The sequence below is a fragment of the Brachionichthys hirsutus genome, chromosome 10, assembly GCF_040956055.1.
Source record: "Brachionichthys hirsutus isolate HB-005 chromosome 10, CSIRO-AGI_Bhir_v1, whole genome shotgun sequence".
In the NCBI taxonomy this organism is placed as follows: domain Eukaryota; kingdom Metazoa; phylum Chordata; class Actinopteri; order Lophiiformes; family Brachionichthyidae; genus Brachionichthys; species Brachionichthys hirsutus.
In genome coordinates, this window is record NC_090906.1 from 9,760,871 (window position 1) to 9,780,111 (window position 19,241).

The window sequence follows — 19,241 nt, forward strand, 5'->3', positions numbered from 1 at the left end:
AAGACGGGATCCTGGCGGTGACTTATCTTCTTGCTTAAATAGTCTTTGGTATTACCCATAATGCCCCTGGAGAGTATGACCTGTCTCTGGCCTTGGCGTGTGGAGCTGCTAGCTGTCACTTAGACTAGGTTTTCGCCGTCTCGCTGGGATTCCTGCGTGAAACGTCGCGATGCTGAAATGTAGAACTGTTTGGAATAAACTGGCGCCTCTCGCTAAAGCGTCATCAAACGTGCGCCGGCACGACGTGAGACGAACAGGTAAGCAAGATAGCAAAGTTAACCTTTAAACTTAAACTCGGCGACTCCTTATTTAGATGGCTTCGATTTAAATACGATAGAAACCATTTTGGAAAATTGCTAAACCACAAGGTTTATATGACGGAGGGGGGGGGCAAGTATTCTGACCTTCCACTTCAAAGGCAAAACGCTGACTGAGCTAATGTTTATTAGCATAAGTCATTTTAGTAACTAGCTAACTTAATGCCACGCGTCACTGTTCTGAGCTCTGGTCTTGTCTGCAGCCGAGCAGAAACGCAGGAACGAACAGATGCACGTTTCAGCCATGCGCGTGCGTGTTCCTGGGGTGGCTATGGATGCGTGTGCGTGTTCCTGGGGTAGCTATGGATTCAGGTGTTGCACTCATAAGTTGTTCAACCCAACAGTGTTTTCCATAGTAAGATAGGCCAAGTTTTGTCACGTGAGGAGAGTGATTTCCTGTGAGGGTCCAAAACATGGGCCAAAATGTCAAGGGTAGACTGAGAGTCTCTCTCAAACTATGATTTTGTAGTTTTAGCTATGCTTGACCATGTATGAATATATATATATATATATATATATATATACATATATATATATATATATATTAACACAAATATCAGTTTGTATCACGTGCAGATAGCACAGACTGCACCTGATGATTTTCTGCCCTCAGGATTTTACCCTGTAAGAGAGGATGCTGGGCTGAAATAAAAAAGAATGCATTCTAAGAATCTGTCGTTTGCAGGATTAGCTATTGCCAGAATACCAACATGTGTACCTGCGGCTCACATGTCCACCGGGCCAGGAGGGGGAGGCAGAGAGAACCTGCTGTACGCTGCTCTGGTTGGAGCAGTCACCCTGACTGTGGGATATTTAGTGCGTAAGCTTAGTCATTTATCTATGCTATAAATGCTCAAAGGTATACCGTCACGTGCAAAAATAATTAAGTATTTATTTACAGACATACAGACAACTCAATCAAGATGCTCAAAGATACCAAGATCGTATCGATGAAATGAAATCTAGACCACATAGACGGACTGCAAAACAAGAAGCTGCACCAATCCAGTCAGACCCTGCTGGTGAGTCATTTCAACTCATCGACTGCCCCAGTTTCACTCACTTTGTTGTGATGTAAACAACAGCTTCAAATAATATTTAACGTAATGGTGGATTTATTTTTGTTTTAATTGTTGACAAGTTTCAGAAATAAACATCCTGATCTTCATTCTAAATGAGTGATTTCACAACTAATGTTTTGCTTTGGATAATTTCTTTCTTAGTTGTTTCTGAGCCAGAACCATCTCAGGAACCCCCGGCAGAATCCCCAGCAGAACCCGCAGCAGAACCCCCAGCAGAACCCCCAGCAGAACCCCCAGCGGAACCCCCAGCAGAACCCCCAGCGGAACCCCCGGCAGAACCCCCAGCAGAACCCGCAGCAGAACCCCCGGCAGAACCCCCAGCAGGGCCTGAACCAGAGAAGCCGAGCCCTCTGCCTGACGCTGAAGCAGCGCCCCCCAGCGGTGCAACTGAAGCACTCTCAGGTTTCTGCTACTTTTCCTTTCCTCTAGTTGCGTGAATGATGCGTGAATGATGCTTGTGCCTCCTGTATGCAGGATATGTTTACATAAAAATTAAACATGTCCTGAAATTATATTACACATTTAGTTGTGTGCACCATCACACTGTGTGTGCACCATCACACTGTGTGTGCACCATCACACTCTGTGTGCACCATTACACTCTGTGTGCACCATTACACTGTGTGTGCACCATTACACTGTGTGTGCACCATTACACTCTGTGTGCACCATCACACTCTGTGTACACCATTACACTCTGTGTGCACCATCACACTCTGTGTGCACCATTACACTCTGTGCACCATCACACTCTGTGTGCACCATCACACTCTGTGTGCACCATCACACTCTGTGTGCACCATTACACTCTGTGTGCACCATTACACTCTGTGTGCACCATTACACTCTGTGTGCACCATTACACTCTGTGTGCACCATCACACTCTGTGTGCACCATTACACTCTGTGCACCATCACACTCTGTGTGCACCATCACACTCTGTGTGCACCATCACACTCTGTGTGCACCATTACACTCTGTGTGCACCATTACACTCTGTGTGCACCATTACACTCTGTGTGCACCATTACACTCTGTGTGCACCATTACACTCTGTGTGCACCATTACACTCTGTGTGCACCATTACACTGTGTGTGCACCATTACACTGTGTGTGCACCATTACACTGTGTGTGCACCATCACACTGTGTGTGCACCATTACACTCTGTGCACCATCACACTCTGTGTGCACCATCACACTCTGTGTGCACCATCACACTCTGTGTGCACCATTACACTCTGTGTGCACCATTACGCTCTGTGTGCACCATTACGCTCTGTGTGCACCATTACGCTCTGTGTGCACCATTACGCTCTGTGTGCACCATTACGCTCTGTGTGCACCATTACACTCTGTGTACACCATCACACTCTGTGTGCACCATTACACTCTGTGTGCACCATTACACTCTGTGCACCATCACACTCTGTGTGCACTTCTTGTATTGCAATGTGTCGCCTGGCGTGTTCTGATTTATTTGCGTCATCTACTTCTCACTGTTTCAGTGCAGGTTTGGATACTCACACGCTCTCATGTATTCTGAAGTAAATATTTGTGTGGTATCGTCTTTGTTGTTCATTGTTTCCTACAAATATGTTGCCTCCTTGCTTGCTTTATCGTCGTGTTTGAGATGTAGATTTTAACCCCCCTTTTTCTTATTACAGGTCTTCTTCCTGTTTGTTTTATTATTGTATGAGTTATTGTTATGAATTATGATTGACTTAAGTCACATGAAAATTAATTCTTCCTCGTTCCCATTTTTCCAGGTACATTTGTTTAAGCATCCAAGATCAAGCACCGATTATATCTTTCTCTCCTCTCTCATATTCTCCGATTCTCATGCAAACTCCAGGAGCTGACGGCGTACCCTCTCACACCTCCCCCCCACACGCCCCCTACCTTCTTATTGGTGGAGGTACCGCCTCTTTCGCCGCTGCTCGGTCTATTCGAGCCAGAGACCCCGGAGCGAAGGTCAGTCCACTCGCCTCTTTGTCCCCCATGTTCTGCCTCAGGTTTCTATTCTTCTTAAACATGTCTACTGACGCGACCTACGCTAATTCATTTTTTTTTTTTAATGTTTGCTGTTAGGTACTGATAGTGACGGAGGAGACAGATCTTCCGTACATGAGGCCTCCTCTTTCCAAGGAGCTATGGTTCTCTGATGATCCCAGCGTGACAGAAACATTACGTTTCAAACAGTGGAACGGAAAGGAAAGAAGGTGTGTTTTAGACTCCCAGATTGCGCTTTTGTTTTATTCTGTTATTACCTCGGGGAAGGGGGGGGTCTCTCTAATTGTTGCAGCGCAACGTCTCTTTGCTGGGATACATCAGAAATAGTGATGTCATTTTATTTGTATATTATATATATTTACCTCAGCCGGATGGGGACCGCTATCTCACAGAATTTCATCTGGATTTGCAGGTGGACATTTCTGCCCACTTGGAGAGTCAGATATAGGATAAGAATGCATTACAGGGTCAAATAGTGAATTTTAATGTTCACTTTTACTTTTCATGGTTGGCGTATAAAGATACCAAGAACAATTTAGAGCCTTCTGATGATCCAGATCACCATGTGGACGTGTAAATCAACATTTACCAAAGTATTACTGCTGACTTGTCAGTATTCAAAACATCTGCTGCTTCTCACTAAAGAAATATCTACCGGTATTTAGATGTTAGATATTCCTAAAGGGAAGATATAAGTTCTCTGTATAAACAAAAAAAAAGCTAGGTGTTTTTTGTATTTGAATATATTAAATGATTTTTGATACATTTTTATTTTATCTTTGCAGTATCTACTTTCAGCCGGCGTCCTTCTACATTAGTCCAGAAGACTTGGATAGTGCGGAAAATGGCGGTGTGGCTGTTCTCACTGGTAAAAAGGTCGGTTTGTGTTTCTTTTAACAGTCATACCGCTGTGAGTAGAGTAGTTGGGTCAAACTGAAACTGCTTCCTAATGAGAACTAATAGGATGTTTCATCCATTACAGGTGGTTCACATAGATGTGAGAGGAAACAAAGTAAAACTTGATGATGATACTGAGATTTCATATAGAAACTGTTTAATCGCTACAGGTAAGCCTCCTTTAAACAAAATGCAGTAATCACCACGTCGGGTTTAAAGCCGATGGGAGCTAATTTGAGCTGCTTTTTTCAGGCGGAGTGCCAAGAAATCTACAGGTCATTGATAGAGCTGGAGAGGAGGTGACGAGCAGGACGACTTTATTCCGTAAGGTCAGTGTTTAGCCACAAGGGGGCGACAATCTTTGTTGTGTGGGGATTTCTAGCTAACAGATGGTCTAAAATGCTCTACAAATGTCAGTCTGGCTGATTACATTTGACGTGTGTTATTCTCCTGCACAGATTGACGACTTTAGGTCGTTGGATAAGGTCTCCAGAAACGTCAAGTCCATCACAATCATCGGGGGCGGCTTTATGGGCAGCGAACTGGCTTGCGCCCTCGGCAGGAGGAGTAAGGCTTCTCGTGCTCATGTTGAACAGAAAGCTCAGCTTTGGGGTTAATCTGTCATTGGATTGCTCATCCTCGTTCTCTTTTCCTCAGCAAATGAGTCTGACCTGGAGGTGATTCAGATGTTCCCTGAGAAGGGCAACATGGGGAAAGTGTTGCCCGAGTATCTAAGCAACTGGACAACAGAAAAAGTCAAGAAAGGTTAACGTCTACTTTATATTCGTGCATGTCTAAAACTGTCTGACTGATTTTTAAAATGTCATTTCTTCATCCAATGTTTTGTCTTTGGTTTCACAGAAGGTGTCAAGGTCATCTCAGAAGCTTTGGTGAAATCTGTGATCTTCAAAGATGATAAGTTACAAATCCAGCTGAAGGATGGCAGACTAGTAAGTCCAGGGTTTCACACAAGCTAAATTGTACTCCTGCTAGTTACCGATAATGTTGTGCTACGTCCGGTAGGTGAAAACCGATCACATCGTTGCAGCTGTTGGCCTGGAGCCCAACGTTGACCTTGCCAAGTCGGCTGGTATGGAGGTGGACTCGGACTTCGGTGGCTATCGGGTCAATGCAGAGCTGCAAGCGAGATCCAATATTTGGGTGGTGAGTTGGTGTTTATAAGGGAGCCAATCGCGTGTATGCATTCTGATAAACGATGTGTTCAGATTCATTAAATGAGACGCGTCCAGAAGCAAGCAGAGAAATAAGTGGATGAATCGTCTTTTAATAACGAATGGGCGTACTTTGGAATGTCCGTTCTTCCCATGGGCACTTCAAAACCAGTATAACTCGTGTGCTCCGAGGCGATATGCACGGCACTGAATCACAACGTAGTGTTACAGAGCTTCGCTGGGGGACGTCTTCTCTAACTAAACCGCCGTGATTTTAATCGAGTGCCCTTACCCTACCTCGAGGCGAGTGCCCCTGAACCTTTCAGCCGTTCTCTGGCACGCTCCAGCCACGGTCCACAAACGGTACCGATCCATCTGTCTGCGTTCAGGCGGGCGATGCTGCCTGTTTCTATGACATCAGACTGGGCCGCAGACGAGTGGAACACCACGATCACGCCGTTGTGAGCGGAAGACTAGCGGGAGAAAACATGACGGGAGCCAACAAACCCTACTGGCATCAGTCCATGTTCTGGTGGGTACTGCAGTAGAATTTCCTGTTGGTGATGCTAACTCGAGGATTTAATTGACCACAGATTTAGCGAGTTTGATAAATGCAAGCTATGAAATTCTGAGTTCCGTGACTAGTGTGGGTTGTGTTTAGAATGGGGGGGGGGGGGGGGGGGGCACTTGAGCAGCAAGTCCAATTTTACAAATGACTCGCAGTTAAACCTTTTGGAAGTCAGCTGAACATGCATGAATGCTTTGAAGCCCTGAATACCATTAAGTTCTGAAATATTTAATATGCCTTTAGAGGACGTTGGGATGGGAGTTTCCAGGAGAGTGCTGTATCACACATTTTAGGCCTATCGTACTCTTTTTTTTTTTGTACTTTGTACTTTTTGTTTTTTGCTAGTCGAGGCTGGAGCCTGCACTAAGACGAATGCTGACTGCAGGCTCTTAGCAGCTGGAGGAATATGGAACTGCTGACAACTTGGGTTCACTACAGTTCAAAAACACATTAGTAAAACTACCATAGATTATGCAACTGTAGATTATTCAGATTACATTTTTAATATTCCTATGATCACCAGTGTAAGGCGTCAGAGAGCAAATGTAAGATAGCAGATGCTACTTAGCCCCTATTCCATATTTAGTCCCTGTGGAAATGGTCTTATTAAAGCATTTAAAAGGGTATGAACTGCCATATTTTACTGCAGATGTTTACTTTGTTGCGTTTGTTTGTATACGTGTACAGTATGATGATACATAAATGCAAAAACAGGATTTAGGAAGCAGCTTTGAGAGTTAAATTGTAAAATGTTGGCGATGAACTGATGGATATATGCGGATGTTTGCAGTTCAGAAGAGAGAATGTTTCCTGAGAGCTTCAATCATATTCCCTTCTTTAATGTGGTTTCTTAAAGGAGTGATCTGGGACCAGATGTAGGCTATGAAGCGATTGGGATTGTTGATAGCAGCCTACCAACAGTAGGAGTATTTGCCAAAGCTACTGCCAAGGATACACCTAAAGCAGCTACAGAGATGTCAGGTAGGAGCAACGTCTTCAGCAGGAACGCACAAACCAAACGGTACATTTGAAAACTGCAGATTTGGTCTTACTTTAATGAAACGCTCCCACAGGGACCGGGATCCGTTCGGAAAGCGAGACGGAGGACACGGCCACGAGTCCGGTGGCCTCTCCTTCCTCTGCTCCCGATGTGGTGCGACACAAAGACGACTATGGAAAAGGAGTCGTCTTCTACCTGAGGGACAAAGTGGTGGTGGGGATCATCCTGTGGAACGTGTTCAACAGGATGCCCATCGCAAGGAAGGTAAGCACCGTCACTCTGTGAGGAAGACGCTTTGTCCCGCACTGCAGACGTGGACATTCTAAACGGCTTGAATCTGTTTGTTAGATCATCAAGGACGGAGAGGAACACGAGGATCTGAACGAAGTGGCCAAGCTGTTCGACATCCATGAGGATTAGGATGGAGCGGGCCCACACTTCATGCTGTGACTGAAGTTTTGACATCTCATTCTGGAGGATCCAACTGATCATAATTGTAATATGGGAGAAATAATGTAAAATATGTCATCGTGCTGTTTTTGCTTCTTTTCCTCATCTTTCACAATAGAACATCTTCAAACCGTGTCTTGTTTTCCTGTGTGATCAGAGCAGCTTGTCTTGAGAGAAGCTGTAATAAAAGCTATTTTTAAAATCGAGTGATCCCATTACTCTGAGTTTTTCTCCTTGAATAGCGCCGGTAGCAGATACGCTAGCCTGCAGCTGTGACGGTTGTTAAAGTCTGTGTGCTTGAGCTCATCTGTCCCGAAGGCTTTTAGTCAACGAGTGCTGTGTAGTAATTTCACTGGAGTCATGCATGAAGTGATTGGCCCTTTTTAAATTAAGCAAGGTGATATTTAAGACCTAAAAGCACTTATCAGTTTAAATAGGAACAAGCTGCTTGTATAAAGGGCACCTGACAAGTGGGTTTTGCAGTGAATGGAAGTACAATCAAATTAAGTGGAGCCAATGTGCACTCCCACAAAAACATTCAAATGAAGCTTGGCCTACTTTTCTTGTCCGGAGGTGAAGATGTTCAGTCGTGCAGAAACGTTCTCTGTTTTCCTGCTGTGTGCTTCCTGTTATTAGGAATGCACTCATGTTTTGCATTCTCTCACACTGCTTATCCTATTTGACACTCTGGGCTCCAGAGCCAAGCGCAGAGCAGCCTCTCAAGTGTAAGGCGAAGAACACGTGCAGCCATAACGCCCATCGCCTCCTTTGACATTAATTTTACATGAGTAAACGGCAGAACTGCCTCCCACTCGGTACGGAGGAATAAACACGGGTTTCCACATTTATATTACAATTTCTCTGGCAAACAGAAGATGGAAATGATCAGACCAGAAATGTTGGACAGCTAGAATGTGAAAGGCAGTTACTAACTGATATAAATGACTTGTTCAGCCACAGTTCTTCACAACTTGTCATCGTGGAAGATATCGGTTATTGAAATGTATTTGCATGTTCTAATATATATTTAAAAAAAGAGCAATTGTATTTAATGCAAAGAGCTGTTGGAATTTATTGTTTCTTAGTTTCATGAATAATATTAATAGTCAGGTTGGGTATAGTTACTTATAAAGAATGAAACATGGCAGCGTAACTATTTTAATTTGGGGTTTTTCAGCAGGTATATATGTGATTATAAGTAATTGTTGGAATTCCATAGGTTTCTGTCAGACTGATGATGTCATGAAGAGCATCGCTTTGAAGATGCTGCTGTCTCTTTAAATATTCTTGCTGTAATTCCTTTAACATGCATATGACCATAAGAAAGAGATCCAAGCGTGAATCCATTTGCACAAACATGGGAAGAAGAAAAAACACTTCCCGGGGATTTTGAATTATACGGCAGCAGCTTCCTGTGTTTTGCACCTGCAGAGCAGGGAGGGACGCTCAGTTGAGAACAGAAGACGGAGCCTGGCTGGAACAGGCAACAACAAGTCCCCCCCCCCCCCCCCCCATCTCTGCTTTTTTTTTTTTTTTTGGTGTGTGTTTGTCTCCTCAGTTCTGTCGTTGGTCTCTGTTTTTACAAAGAATGCTGTTGCACGTCTCTCCTATGGTGGTGGCTTCATTCCTCATTTTCATGCAAGACAAGTAAGATCAAATTTGAACTTTTAACATATTAACCACCCTTGGAATTATTTACTGGAGGAATCTGCAAATGACTGTTATGTAAATGCTTGTTTTATTGTATTTTCAAAATGATTTGACTGCATGTATCGATAAGACGTGTGATTTAGTTTGTGCTTTCTTGACCTAGATTATTATCTACATGTGACGCACTAAATATTCTGTAATTTATATTTAACAGACAACAGTTGCAGAAAGGCAAAAATGTTTACACTGAACAAATCTTAGTACATTCAATTTGAATACTGCATACTAAACCTTTGCATTACAAAATGCTTTTGAAGGCTTAATCTTACACGGCTTAAGTGTATATTAGATTAAATTGTGGAATTTGGAGATGTTAAATATAAAAATCAACAGGAGAAAAAAGGATCCATTCCTCAAGAGTTGGGTGTCCCGTCTGCTGGCAGGTCTGTGCTCAGTAAGGAGATGAAACTCCCCAGCAGAGCAAACAAGCCTCCGTCTCCATCCGATTTTCTGGACAAACTGATGGGACGCACATCTGGATACGACGCCCGCATCAGACCCAACTTTAAAGGTAACGTAGCGTAGCGTGCAGTGAGAGGACTTCTTCTGTCGGGACAGGTGTGAGAAAAGGCGCTGCTCGCTTTGCATGACAATCGGGGCAATTAAGTTGCACAATTCATTCACGGATGGGTTAGACGTGAGATATGCTGCAGGCTGCAACGTTGTTGTTTTTGTTTTGATGCCTTGCGCTGTTTTAATATTAACCCAGAACCTGAGGATATCATTTTCCTTTCTATCTCTCTTTCTTTTTACTCTGCTCTTAGATGAATTTCTTTGTCAGATATGTGCAGTTACACTCAAATGTTGCCCCGGAGGCTTTTGTTAGATCCTGATCTCTGCCTGTGAGTGAAGCCAGCAGATTCTCTCTGACAGACTTCCCCCCTCAGTCTCTGGGGTTGCATTTCATATTTATTTCATATTTGTTCCACATTTTTGTCAGTATATGCTGGATAAATCCTGGCAGATTATCTATACACACACACACACACTAATGTCACTAAAGAAGAATCAATAAATTATTATCTCAAAGGAAAAGAGACCCTGAAATATTTAACGTTTTGGTAGTAGGCAGGCGGACTACACTAATGGAAGTGTGCTGGAAATGACAACACAATTTCACGCTGGTTATCTGGGACTAGTCTATTTATCAGGACACAACATGGCGCTCCTGAGGGAGAACAAGAGGATGTTGTTCTGCACAAACACTCGTGTATTTTGTCGTCTTCGTTACCTCGAGTGGGCTCATCAGAAAGCGTCGTCAGTGGTGTTGAAGAAACAAGTGTCTCTGTAGTGTGTGGTGACGATCTGCTCCTGACAGGTCCGCCTGTCAACGTCACCTGCAACATCTTCATCAACAGCTTTGGATCCATCACTGAAACAACAATGGTGAGAATTCTCTTACCGTTAGGCTAACTAAATAATATATCTGTATGTGACAGATTGCAATGTTAAATTCTAGATTCTGGCCTTAAATCAAGGATTAAACGACTCTTGATGTATGTAGTCTTCCACTGCCTGGCTTCCGATTACACAGATGTGTAGATGATATGATGTACAAGACGTGGTAATGGAAATAAGGTTTAAAATAATGTTCTGGAAGAGAATTTACTCCAGAGTATTTATGCACCACAAATGTGTCACTCATAATATATTTACTAAAAAAGAAAAGCTTTTTACTATATAAAAGCAAATCCACTGTGTGGAAATACATACACGTAAAATGTAAATTAAATTAAGTTTGAATGGAATGAAACTGAATACATTTGAATCACCAAATACAATAATTATTGTGTTAATGTGTCGTTTTTTTAACATTAATATATTACAGGTTAAAATTGGATACAGTTGACATCCATCCATCCATCCATGACCCATCCATCCATCCATCCATCCATCTCCTTGTAGATGAGGCATTACTTATTGTGCTTCAAAAACCCTCAGCTGCCTCCGAAAGGTTTTCATTCTCTATTTTTGGGACAGCAGAGCTGATGAAAGCTCATTTGCCAGATGAATCACACACAGTTTCGATGCCTGAGCATGCCGTCATCAGATTAGGATTAAATCATCAACGAATCAATCCACCGTATGTTTTGTTTACATCACTTGAAATAACTTTCATCTCTAATCCCGAATTCATTCCAGGACTATCGGCTCAACGTCTTTCTGCGACAGCAGTGGAATGACCCCCGACTGGCATACAAGGAGTATCCGGATGACTCTCTTGACCTGGATCCATCCATGTTGGACTCTATTTGGAAACCCGACCTCTTCTTTGCAAATGAAAAGGGAGCGAACTTTCATGAGGTCACAACAGACAACAAACTACTGAGGATATTCCAGAATGGGAATGTCCTGTACAGCATCAGGTGACCTGCTTCTCTCTCTGATTGAGATGTGGCTGAAAAACACACCTATTAGACTTTATAAATCCATTTTCTTGGCCTGTCGAGTTACCAACTGAATATTAACTTCTGCCCTAATGAGTCGTCTCCCAAACCTCCTAACGTTGGCCCTCTAGGCTCCAGTTTGTTTCACTCCAGTTCAGTTGAGTTGTCATTGTTTTTTTCCGGCACCCACTGTGAACAAGTTCATGCTAAACAATAACTCCGGGCTAAAACAGAATCAGGTCAAGTAACGTGGCACCAAAGCCGCAGTGAATCGTAGCATAATGGTAAGAATTTCCATTAGAGTGCAAGAGAGAGGAATAAATAAAGTTCTGCTAAGTAACTCACGAAGCTCCGTCTGCCCTTACTGAATATTAAGAGCAACCCTTAACCACGACCAGCGAGCCAGCTTTCCTCAGAATTAGCATTTATGGCCTTATTTGCCGGCTCTCTCACTAACCTCTCTGCATCTCTGGATAAATGAGGATCATTCATTTTCCTCTTCTCTGCAACACGGCTCACTTGTGCGAGTTGCTTCACTTAAATTCCTCGCTGAAATAAGGAAGAGAAGAGTCCAGGACTTAATAAGATGACCTGTGATATATTAGATCCCATTAAAACCCTTACTAATACTTTTAAGTGGTGGGACTTTGAGTTTTGTGGTGTATGTTTTCACATTTTCACCTTTGGCCTGTGGGCTACTTTGGCATCCTGCACCGATGGGGTTTGAAGCTAGCACCTTTTTTTTAAATTTTGGACAGCATTCCAGCTCCATTACGGTGTTGCTGTCTCTGGTTTTCAGGCTGACACTTGTGCTTTCCTGTCCCATGGATCTGAAGAACTTCCCCATGGACAGCCAGACCTGCACCATGCAGCTTGAGAGCTGTGAGTTAGTCTTTCACAGGCTTGAAGACATTCCCTGTTAGTTGCGTCATGAACTTATTGCACACACGCCTCTTTGCCTCTCTCCTAGTCGGCTACACCATGAACGATCTCATCTTTGAATGGCTGGATGTCGGAGCGGTGCAGGTGGCTGATGATCTGATGCTTCCTCAGTTTGTTCTGAAGGAGGAGAAGGGTCTGGGATACTGCACCAAGCACTACAACACAGGTACATGGCACCTGACGACCCGGCGACCAACATCCTTGGACACACACTGCCCATCAACTTCTAATAAGACTGTCAGTTTGTGCCTGTATCTGCCGCTGTGGTTAGGTAAATTCACCTGCATCGAGGTCAAATTCTACCTGGAGCGACAAATGGGTTATTACCTGATCCAGATGTACATACCGAGCCTGCTCACGGTCATCCTGTCCTGGGTTTCCTTCTGGATCAACATGGATGCAGCTCCTGCCAGAGTCGGGCTGGGAATCACTACAGTCCTCACCATGACGACACAAAGTTCTGGTTCCAGGGCATCCCTGCCAAAGGTCAGACCGTCTGATCTGCTGCACTTTACGTGAGAAAATGTACTTATGTGTACTAATATATTAACAAACATTAATATACTCCAACAATCCAATTAGTTTCAGGAGTGCGTGACATATTTGGTCTGTAATTTCCTTTTTTTTTTTACAATTAGGGATTAGTTTACACTGCAAATATAAAATCTAAATTTCCACTGCTGAAAACCAAAATAGAATGACATAACTGGCAGAAAATATCAAACCACCTTAGTACCGCACTATAGTTGAGGTACTTCTACAATAACTGAGTATTTTATATTGTGCTACTCCTCCTCTTTTACATTTCCGAAGGCTGCTACTTTTCAAATAAAGGTTCTACGTATAAGAAACCTAAGGCAGTTTCAGCCTTACTGCCTCATTGCGAGCATTTCACTTTCGATTCTTATGGTTTCGCAGGTGTCCTACGTGAAAGCCATCGACATCTGGATGGCGGTGTGTCTTCTGTTTGTGTTTGCGGCGCTGCTGGAGTACGCGGCCGTTAATTTTGTTTCACGGCAGCACAAGGAGTTCTTCAGAATGAGGAAGAAACTCCGGGAGCAGCAGCGGCAGAGAGCTGTGAGTGCATCCCCACGCCCCGAGCCCCTGGGGCAGCTGTCACCTGCTATTCACAGCGTCCAGCTATGCATGGGCCACACACGACTCGGCTGCATGTTGCACCCCAGCCAGGAAACGCTGATGCCATTGACCTGTAATTAATTCAAGCCATCTCCTCACCCCATTGCTGACCGAATGTTCCCGGCATATTGCTGCCTCGCGTTGGAGTTCATAAGAAGAAAAACATGGGGGGAGGCAAACCGGGCCACGTCACCAGTAGAAACTTTACAGCAGCTGTAGGATTGATTAATTCCAGCAGATGATGACTGCCTCGTTAAAGTGCAAGATTTGAAATATAAATGCAAGACATTCAAGGATACTCTCCTTTCTGCTTGCAATGAGAATGAATATGCTTTCTGTTTTCTCATCAGCAGGCAAGTGGTGACGTTAAAGTGAAAGGAAACAACATGTCAGGCAACAATGCTCCTCATGGGAACGTGGCTCACCAGTGCAGTGTGTGTGCCAGGGTAGGTTCCGGCACCGCCATCATTTTAATACCGGCTGATCTGTGAACCAAGAAAGAATGCGGGTTAAGCACTGGGACTTTTCTATGCCGTGTCTTTCTCTTCCAGGAAGAGGAGCTGACTCAGCAGGATTTACTCTTCCAAAGTTTAGGACTTGCACTGTCGAGAGGGAGTGCGGTGGAAATGGATGCGCCGGTCTTTGCAGATTTGCCTCCCGGTTTAGGGTTCTATGACATACGCCGGCGCTTTGTGGATCGGGCAAAAAGAATTGACACCATCGCCCGAGCCCTTTTCCCCATGAGCTTCCTCATGTTTAATGTCCTCTACTGGCTTACCTACAAAGTTCTACGACATGAGGACCTCCTGTCTGCTCTGTGACAACAACAACTGAGGACTGGAAAGACATGGGACAACTTTAATTCTGCTCTCTTCACTGAAACATTTAGAGGCTGGGAGTCATCATGAGGCATGCAAGATGCATTCTGGCTGCATGTCCAGCACCTCTGGGAAGCTCCACGACAAGGAGTCCTCTGCTTTCATTAAATCTTTGATACCTCCAAGAAAATTCACTTTCTAGTCACACTGATTCTTTATGCTTTACATGTCAGTGTACAGTAAATATCCAAAGAGAATGCAATTCACACGTTGATGGATATGAGTGTGTTCGTTCTGCAGGTTCACACGTGTTGTACTGCAGCACGGGGGTGTCATGTTCAACATGATCCAAAAGTCACGAAGGGTTTTGTTTTTTTACCACAGACAAAAAAAATATACAGTTTATCACAACAAGTAGGGATTCTGGAGATTCCCAAATTAGCATTGGCTTTACAGAGCTATAAAAATTAAAATCAAGGTCTTTTCTTGAGTTATCTCAGATTAATGTCTACTTTATTAGAGGGTATCAGTTAAATTACACACTGTGTTGACATCTCTAATGCCGACTGAATTAATCGGTTTTCGAAACATGTTTCAACTTTAAATTTGAACTATTTAATGCCGAAACAATCGCACTCATGAGTTTAAGATTTAAGCTTCAAAACCTGCATACTGGCACATGATCAATATTCATCCCTTCAACAAGAGTGAATTAAACGTGGGAGCACATCATTAGAAGATCGTAACAAGCTCTAGAGATTAGTGTGTTACACCAATTAGTTTCCTTTCACATTAAAATGGATAGATGTGCTTAAATTAAATATATAGTTTCAATAAAGAATCTTAATTAAAGTTCATAGAGATTAACTCATTTGGCCATGGAGCAGTTATCAGAACATTGCATTCCTAAGGCCTTCCTGATGGCTGTTGTATCAGTGTTTAACAAAGTTGAACTGAGTTACACATTTATAATATGTTGTCCCCCCCCCCCCCAAAGAAATTAATATATCCCTGAAACCCTTTGTCGGTCAACATGAAATAAAGAAATGCTTTAATTGGAAATACTGAATCTTTCCTTTTTTTAAAAATGCATGTATATAAATTGATAATGTCGTAGCATGCCAGGATCTAACCCAAATAAATGCAGTTACCATTTAAGTAATGATATTTAAATGAGCAAACTCTCTCTAAGGTCAGAAGAATCTTTGCAGCAGTGAATTAGGTTTGACCAGATTTGTCTTTCCCAATGCTTCCCATTGTTAAGATGATTCTCCTCGCACTTCCTTTCAGTGGGTAAAGTGACAAAACTACAATGACTGAGCTCATGCAGCAACTCACACAGGATTGGTTTCTAACATAGAGCCTAGCTTGATAAGCATTTCTATGAGTGCAGGCCTGGAGACTCCATCGCTACGAACCTGGTGAAAAGAAGAAAACTTGTCATACGTGCAGCTGCAATATTAATATTTAATTTAGAAATGTACATCACATACATCTAAATTAGGGCGAGCAGGGCTGCACACATTGGCACTACGAGTCTGTGAAACAGGGAATCTTTCTGATACTTGGTTGTACATCAGGACATGAAAAAATGATGTCTGATAATAAAGATACTTGCTTTAAAGGAGCACTGCGAGGTTTTCACAGCTGTCGAAGAGGCAATATCCATTATCATGGAGGAAAGTCTGACTCAATGCTACACCAAATTATATTTATATAATTTTAGACAAACAACTAGTATGGGCGAAGCAGAATTTATCCAATACTAGAGACAGGGATGGAAATGCATCTAACGTTGTGAATACAGCCTACAGACACAAATAATGTCATGCTGGACTTTCAAAATCTGACAAATCTTGCCACAAGAGGGTGCTGCTCCCTCCATAATGCCCCATCACACGTGGATGCAGGATCACACACTTTCCTACACTGGCCAGACAGCAGACTTTTGAATACTTTTCTCTATATGAAATCAGGATCTATTGTTGTTTGGGGCTTTTGAATTACCCATTTAAGATAATCAGTTTTGGTAGTAATATTATATATACTGTGTATACATATTATATAATATGTTCTCTATTTGTACTTTTTGATGAAGTTTTTTAATTATAAGCATTTCCCTGTGCCACCCATTACTACGGTCGTCGTTTAGCATGGATTGGGGATCCATCCAAACACCTTCAACGTGCATTTATTCTTCGCTTGACCAGCAAATAAGGCAAATCCACACATTACATAAGATTATCGTTTCCTTACTTGGTGTCACAGGACAAAACCTACTGGTAGCCTTGTCCTGATAGACATCTTTACATCTTTACATCTTTAAAGCCACAGAGGAAATGCAATCCATGAAACCAAACCATAAAACACTTAAAAGATCAATTCATACTGATTTTTTTTTTTGATGGAAGCAGGCGGTGGGATGAGTTTGAACCTTGGTATTTATGATGGGATGTAAAACTGAGATGTAAAACAAAGTACGAAACAGAAGTTGTAAAGTACATCTAACCAGACAATGTGTAGAGTTCAAATATGAAAAAGGTTATTCTTGGTAGAATAACATTTGTGATTATATAGTATACATTCTTAATTTATTTTGGCACAAAGGCAGAAAACAACGGGGGGGCACCGTAAATATAGTCATTCTACGTGTGTTGAAGTTAATAGAAATAAACTTTGCAATAGGTTTTTGTTTGTTTTTTAACTGTGTGAGGGGCGCTTTGCCTCCGTGAAGAGTCTCCTGGCTGGAGACGTGGCAGCGCCTCCGGTCATATGATTCTTTAGTTCAGGCAAGCCCCTCCCGTCGCAAGAAAAAGATCCAGTCAACACCTGCCTGTATTTTTATTTTATTTTTTATTATTTTGGAGAAGTGACACTCCCAAACATCCTCCGAAATCAGAAAAAGTTCCTAAAGCTATTCGCTGCACATTTAAAGTGAAATACTTTTCGTGTTTTTTTTTTTGTTTTTTTTAGTGGCGTTGACCAGCTCAAACTATGGCCATTTTTAGCCGTTAGCTGCTGACGTTTACAGAGGCCTCAAATAGCTTCCGTTCCACGCCGCTCCCTGATTGGACCGTTCTGTTACTCACCCAGCGAGCGCGCGCTGACGTAGTGGCGGCCGAACGAGTCCGATATTCTGCACCTCAATGGAGGAACAGCCCAAAGATCGGGCTCAAGTCAGGCAGCAGCATCACCACCACCACCACGGAGAGAACAGGCACTCTGCTCAACACACGGCTCGCCTGAAACATGATCAGAGCCACGTCCAGCGCCAGCATCAGGAAACGCAGACGAAGAAAACAGGTTGGGCCATCCGGGGAGAAAGTGTGCTAACGCTTGCTAGCCTTACTCAGCTAATGTCAGCGAGCCGACTAGCCTTTGCTGACCAGTTTTAACCTCAACCTGATTGGAAGCTTGAGCCTCGCAGTCGGCTGTTTAGCCGAAGTCCGTGTTTATTACCCAGAACGTTTAAGGACGTCGCAGCTTCTGAGTCTGCTCGGCTGGACGGCGATATTTGACGACCGTCGGGGTAAAATGAATCGAGCGAGCCGGGCTGAACGTATAGCCGCCGTTGCGTGACAGTTGTCGCTGCTGGTTTGACATATTGGCGATTGACCTTGTGCGCCGGCTTCTCTTGTCAGTTTAGTTTAACAAACGCAACTAACACATTTTAGCAAAGTCCGCGGGGTTGGTGTGTGCGTTCAGCACGGCTAACGATAACCACGGCACGGCTAACCCTTCAATAGCAGTCAAAGCTGTGTCTTATTCATTTCAGCATGCTAGTGTCCGCTTTAGGAAACGAGCCGGCTCCACTGGAATGCTCTGGAGCTGCCATTTCCTGTCGGCCATGTTAGAATATCACTGCGAGCTAATGCAGCTGGAGAGCGCTGGATACGTTAAAAATTACAACAATGACGTCTGGCTCGACTTCCCCATTTTTTCCCCCTTGTTATCCCGCTTGTTTAAAAGTGTTTTTGTATTGCGCCGCAGTCTTCCATTTGCGCGACGGCACGTCAGTGCAAAGGGAATCGCTAGCTAGCTAGCTGCTAGCTGCTAGCTGCTAGCGCTCAGCCATTCCCGACGCGGCCTGTTGCATGTTGTCCAGTGAGCGTGCCAGAGCCGCACAAACTTCAGGACGACCCCCCCCCCCTCGAAGACACACGGGCTAGCAACGGACAGACGCGGCTAGCATAAACGTCATGTTCGCTGGCAGGGACGTGAACCACGTTTACACTTGAGCCGAAAAGCGGGGCTATGTGCGGGGGGGAGGGGGGGTGCTACCGACGCGAGGATGGCTCCATTTAATGCCAAGTCCCACGTAGCAGCCCCCCCCCCTACCCCGCCATATCCGAACGCTGCTGTGCGCTACACAGCAAAAAGGTCGACTACCAGTACATGCGTGTCATAAGTGCTGCGTTGAGTCCGGCTCCGAGTCTTTTAATGTCGGGGAAGATGTCTGCTTGTAGAGTAATCGTTAAGCTCATGATTTGTTTTCAAGCATTGGTCTGAGCTTGAATCTAAAGTCGGATCAAATCTTGTGGAACGACAAGTTTCCCTTTCGTAGATGTGAGTAAAGACTCTCAAACAGGATCAGGAGTCATCGATGGTGTGTAGTCGTGGATTGCTTTGGGAATGGCAACAACTGTTTCATTGATAAATGTAAATTAATTTTGTAATGTACCGGTACTATTCTATTGCGCTGCTTTAATTCAAAAATAATTGAATTGGAATTAGCAGCGCCTTTAAC

General features: G+C 43.6%; 3 protein-coding genes across 3 annotated transcripts in view; all 3 read left to right on the top strand.

The window, feature by feature from the left end:
- Positions 1-115: 115 nt before the first annotated feature.
- Positions 116-7,703, top strand: aifm1 (apoptosis inducing factor mitochondrion associated 1). The gene is made up of 17 exons (XM_068744088.1): positions 116-257; positions 1,003-1,133; positions 1,219-1,339; positions 1,541-1,801; positions 3,256-3,374; positions 3,492-3,622; positions 4,199-4,289; positions 4,396-4,480; positions 4,563-4,639; positions 4,769-4,877; positions 4,968-5,075; positions 5,172-5,260; positions 5,334-5,474; positions 5,872-6,014; positions 6,907-7,031; positions 7,124-7,314; positions 7,399-7,703. The coding sequence occupies exons 1-17, from the start codon at positions 170-172 to the stop codon at positions 7,468-7,470; spliced, it is 2,082 nt and encodes a 693-aa protein (XP_068600189.1). The 5' UTR covers positions 116-169; the 3' UTR covers positions 7,471-7,703.
- A 1,385-nt stretch (positions 7,704-9,088) lies between these two features.
- Positions 9,089-14,549, top strand: LOC137899944 (glycine receptor subunit alpha-2-like). Its single transcript, XM_068743974.1, has 10 exons — positions 9,089-9,147; positions 9,594-9,721; positions 10,529-10,596; positions 11,353-11,576; positions 12,397-12,479; positions 12,568-12,705; positions 12,811-13,025; positions 13,458-13,616; positions 14,027-14,122; positions 14,228-14,549. Exons 1-10 carry the CDS (start codon positions 9,089-9,091, stop codon positions 14,495-14,497), a joined length of 1,440 nt encoding a protein of 479 aa, XP_068600075.1. The 3' UTR covers positions 14,498-14,549.
- Positions 14,550-17,640: 3,091 nt separating this feature from the next.
- The window catches only part of LOC137900301 (apoptosis-inducing factor 1, mitochondrial-like), a 2,804-nt gene continuing 1,203 nt past the window's right edge, over positions 17,641-19,241 (top strand). Inside the window, exons 1-2 of the mRNA XM_068744366.1 lie at positions 17,641-17,797; positions 18,485-18,506. Coding sequence (XP_068600467.1) covers positions 17,641-17,797; positions 18,485-18,506 — 179 coding nt within the window. The remainder of the gene's footprint in view (positions 17,798-18,484; positions 18,507-19,241) is intronic.

Excerpts from the sequence above, each read along its gene's own strand:
- aifm1 (XM_068744088.1), top strand. The coding sequence starts at position 170 with ATGCTGAAATGTAGAACTGTTTGGAATAAACTGGCGCCTCTCGCTAAA. Across the intron at positions 4,878-4,967 it reads TTGCGCCCTCGGCAGGAGGA|CAAATGAGTCTGACCTGGAG; the intron begins GTAAGGCTTCTC and ends TCTTTTCCTCAG. Across the intron at positions 5,261-5,333 it reads AGCTGAAGGATGGCAGACTA|GTGAAAACCGATCACATCGT; the intron begins GTAAGTCCAGGG and ends TACGTCCGGTAG.
- LOC137899944 (XM_068743974.1), top strand. The coding sequence starts at position 9,089 with ATGCTGTTGCACGTCTCTCCTATGGTGGTGGCTTCATTCCTCATTTTC. Across the intron at positions 9,722-10,528 it reads CATCAGACCCAACTTTAAAG|GTCCGCCTGTCAACGTCACC; the intron begins GTAACGTAGCGT and ends TGCTCCTGACAG. Across the intron at positions 13,617-14,026 it reads AGCAGCAGCGGCAGAGAGCT|CAGGCAAGTGGTGACGTTAA; the intron begins GTGAGTGCATCC and ends TTTTCTCATCAG.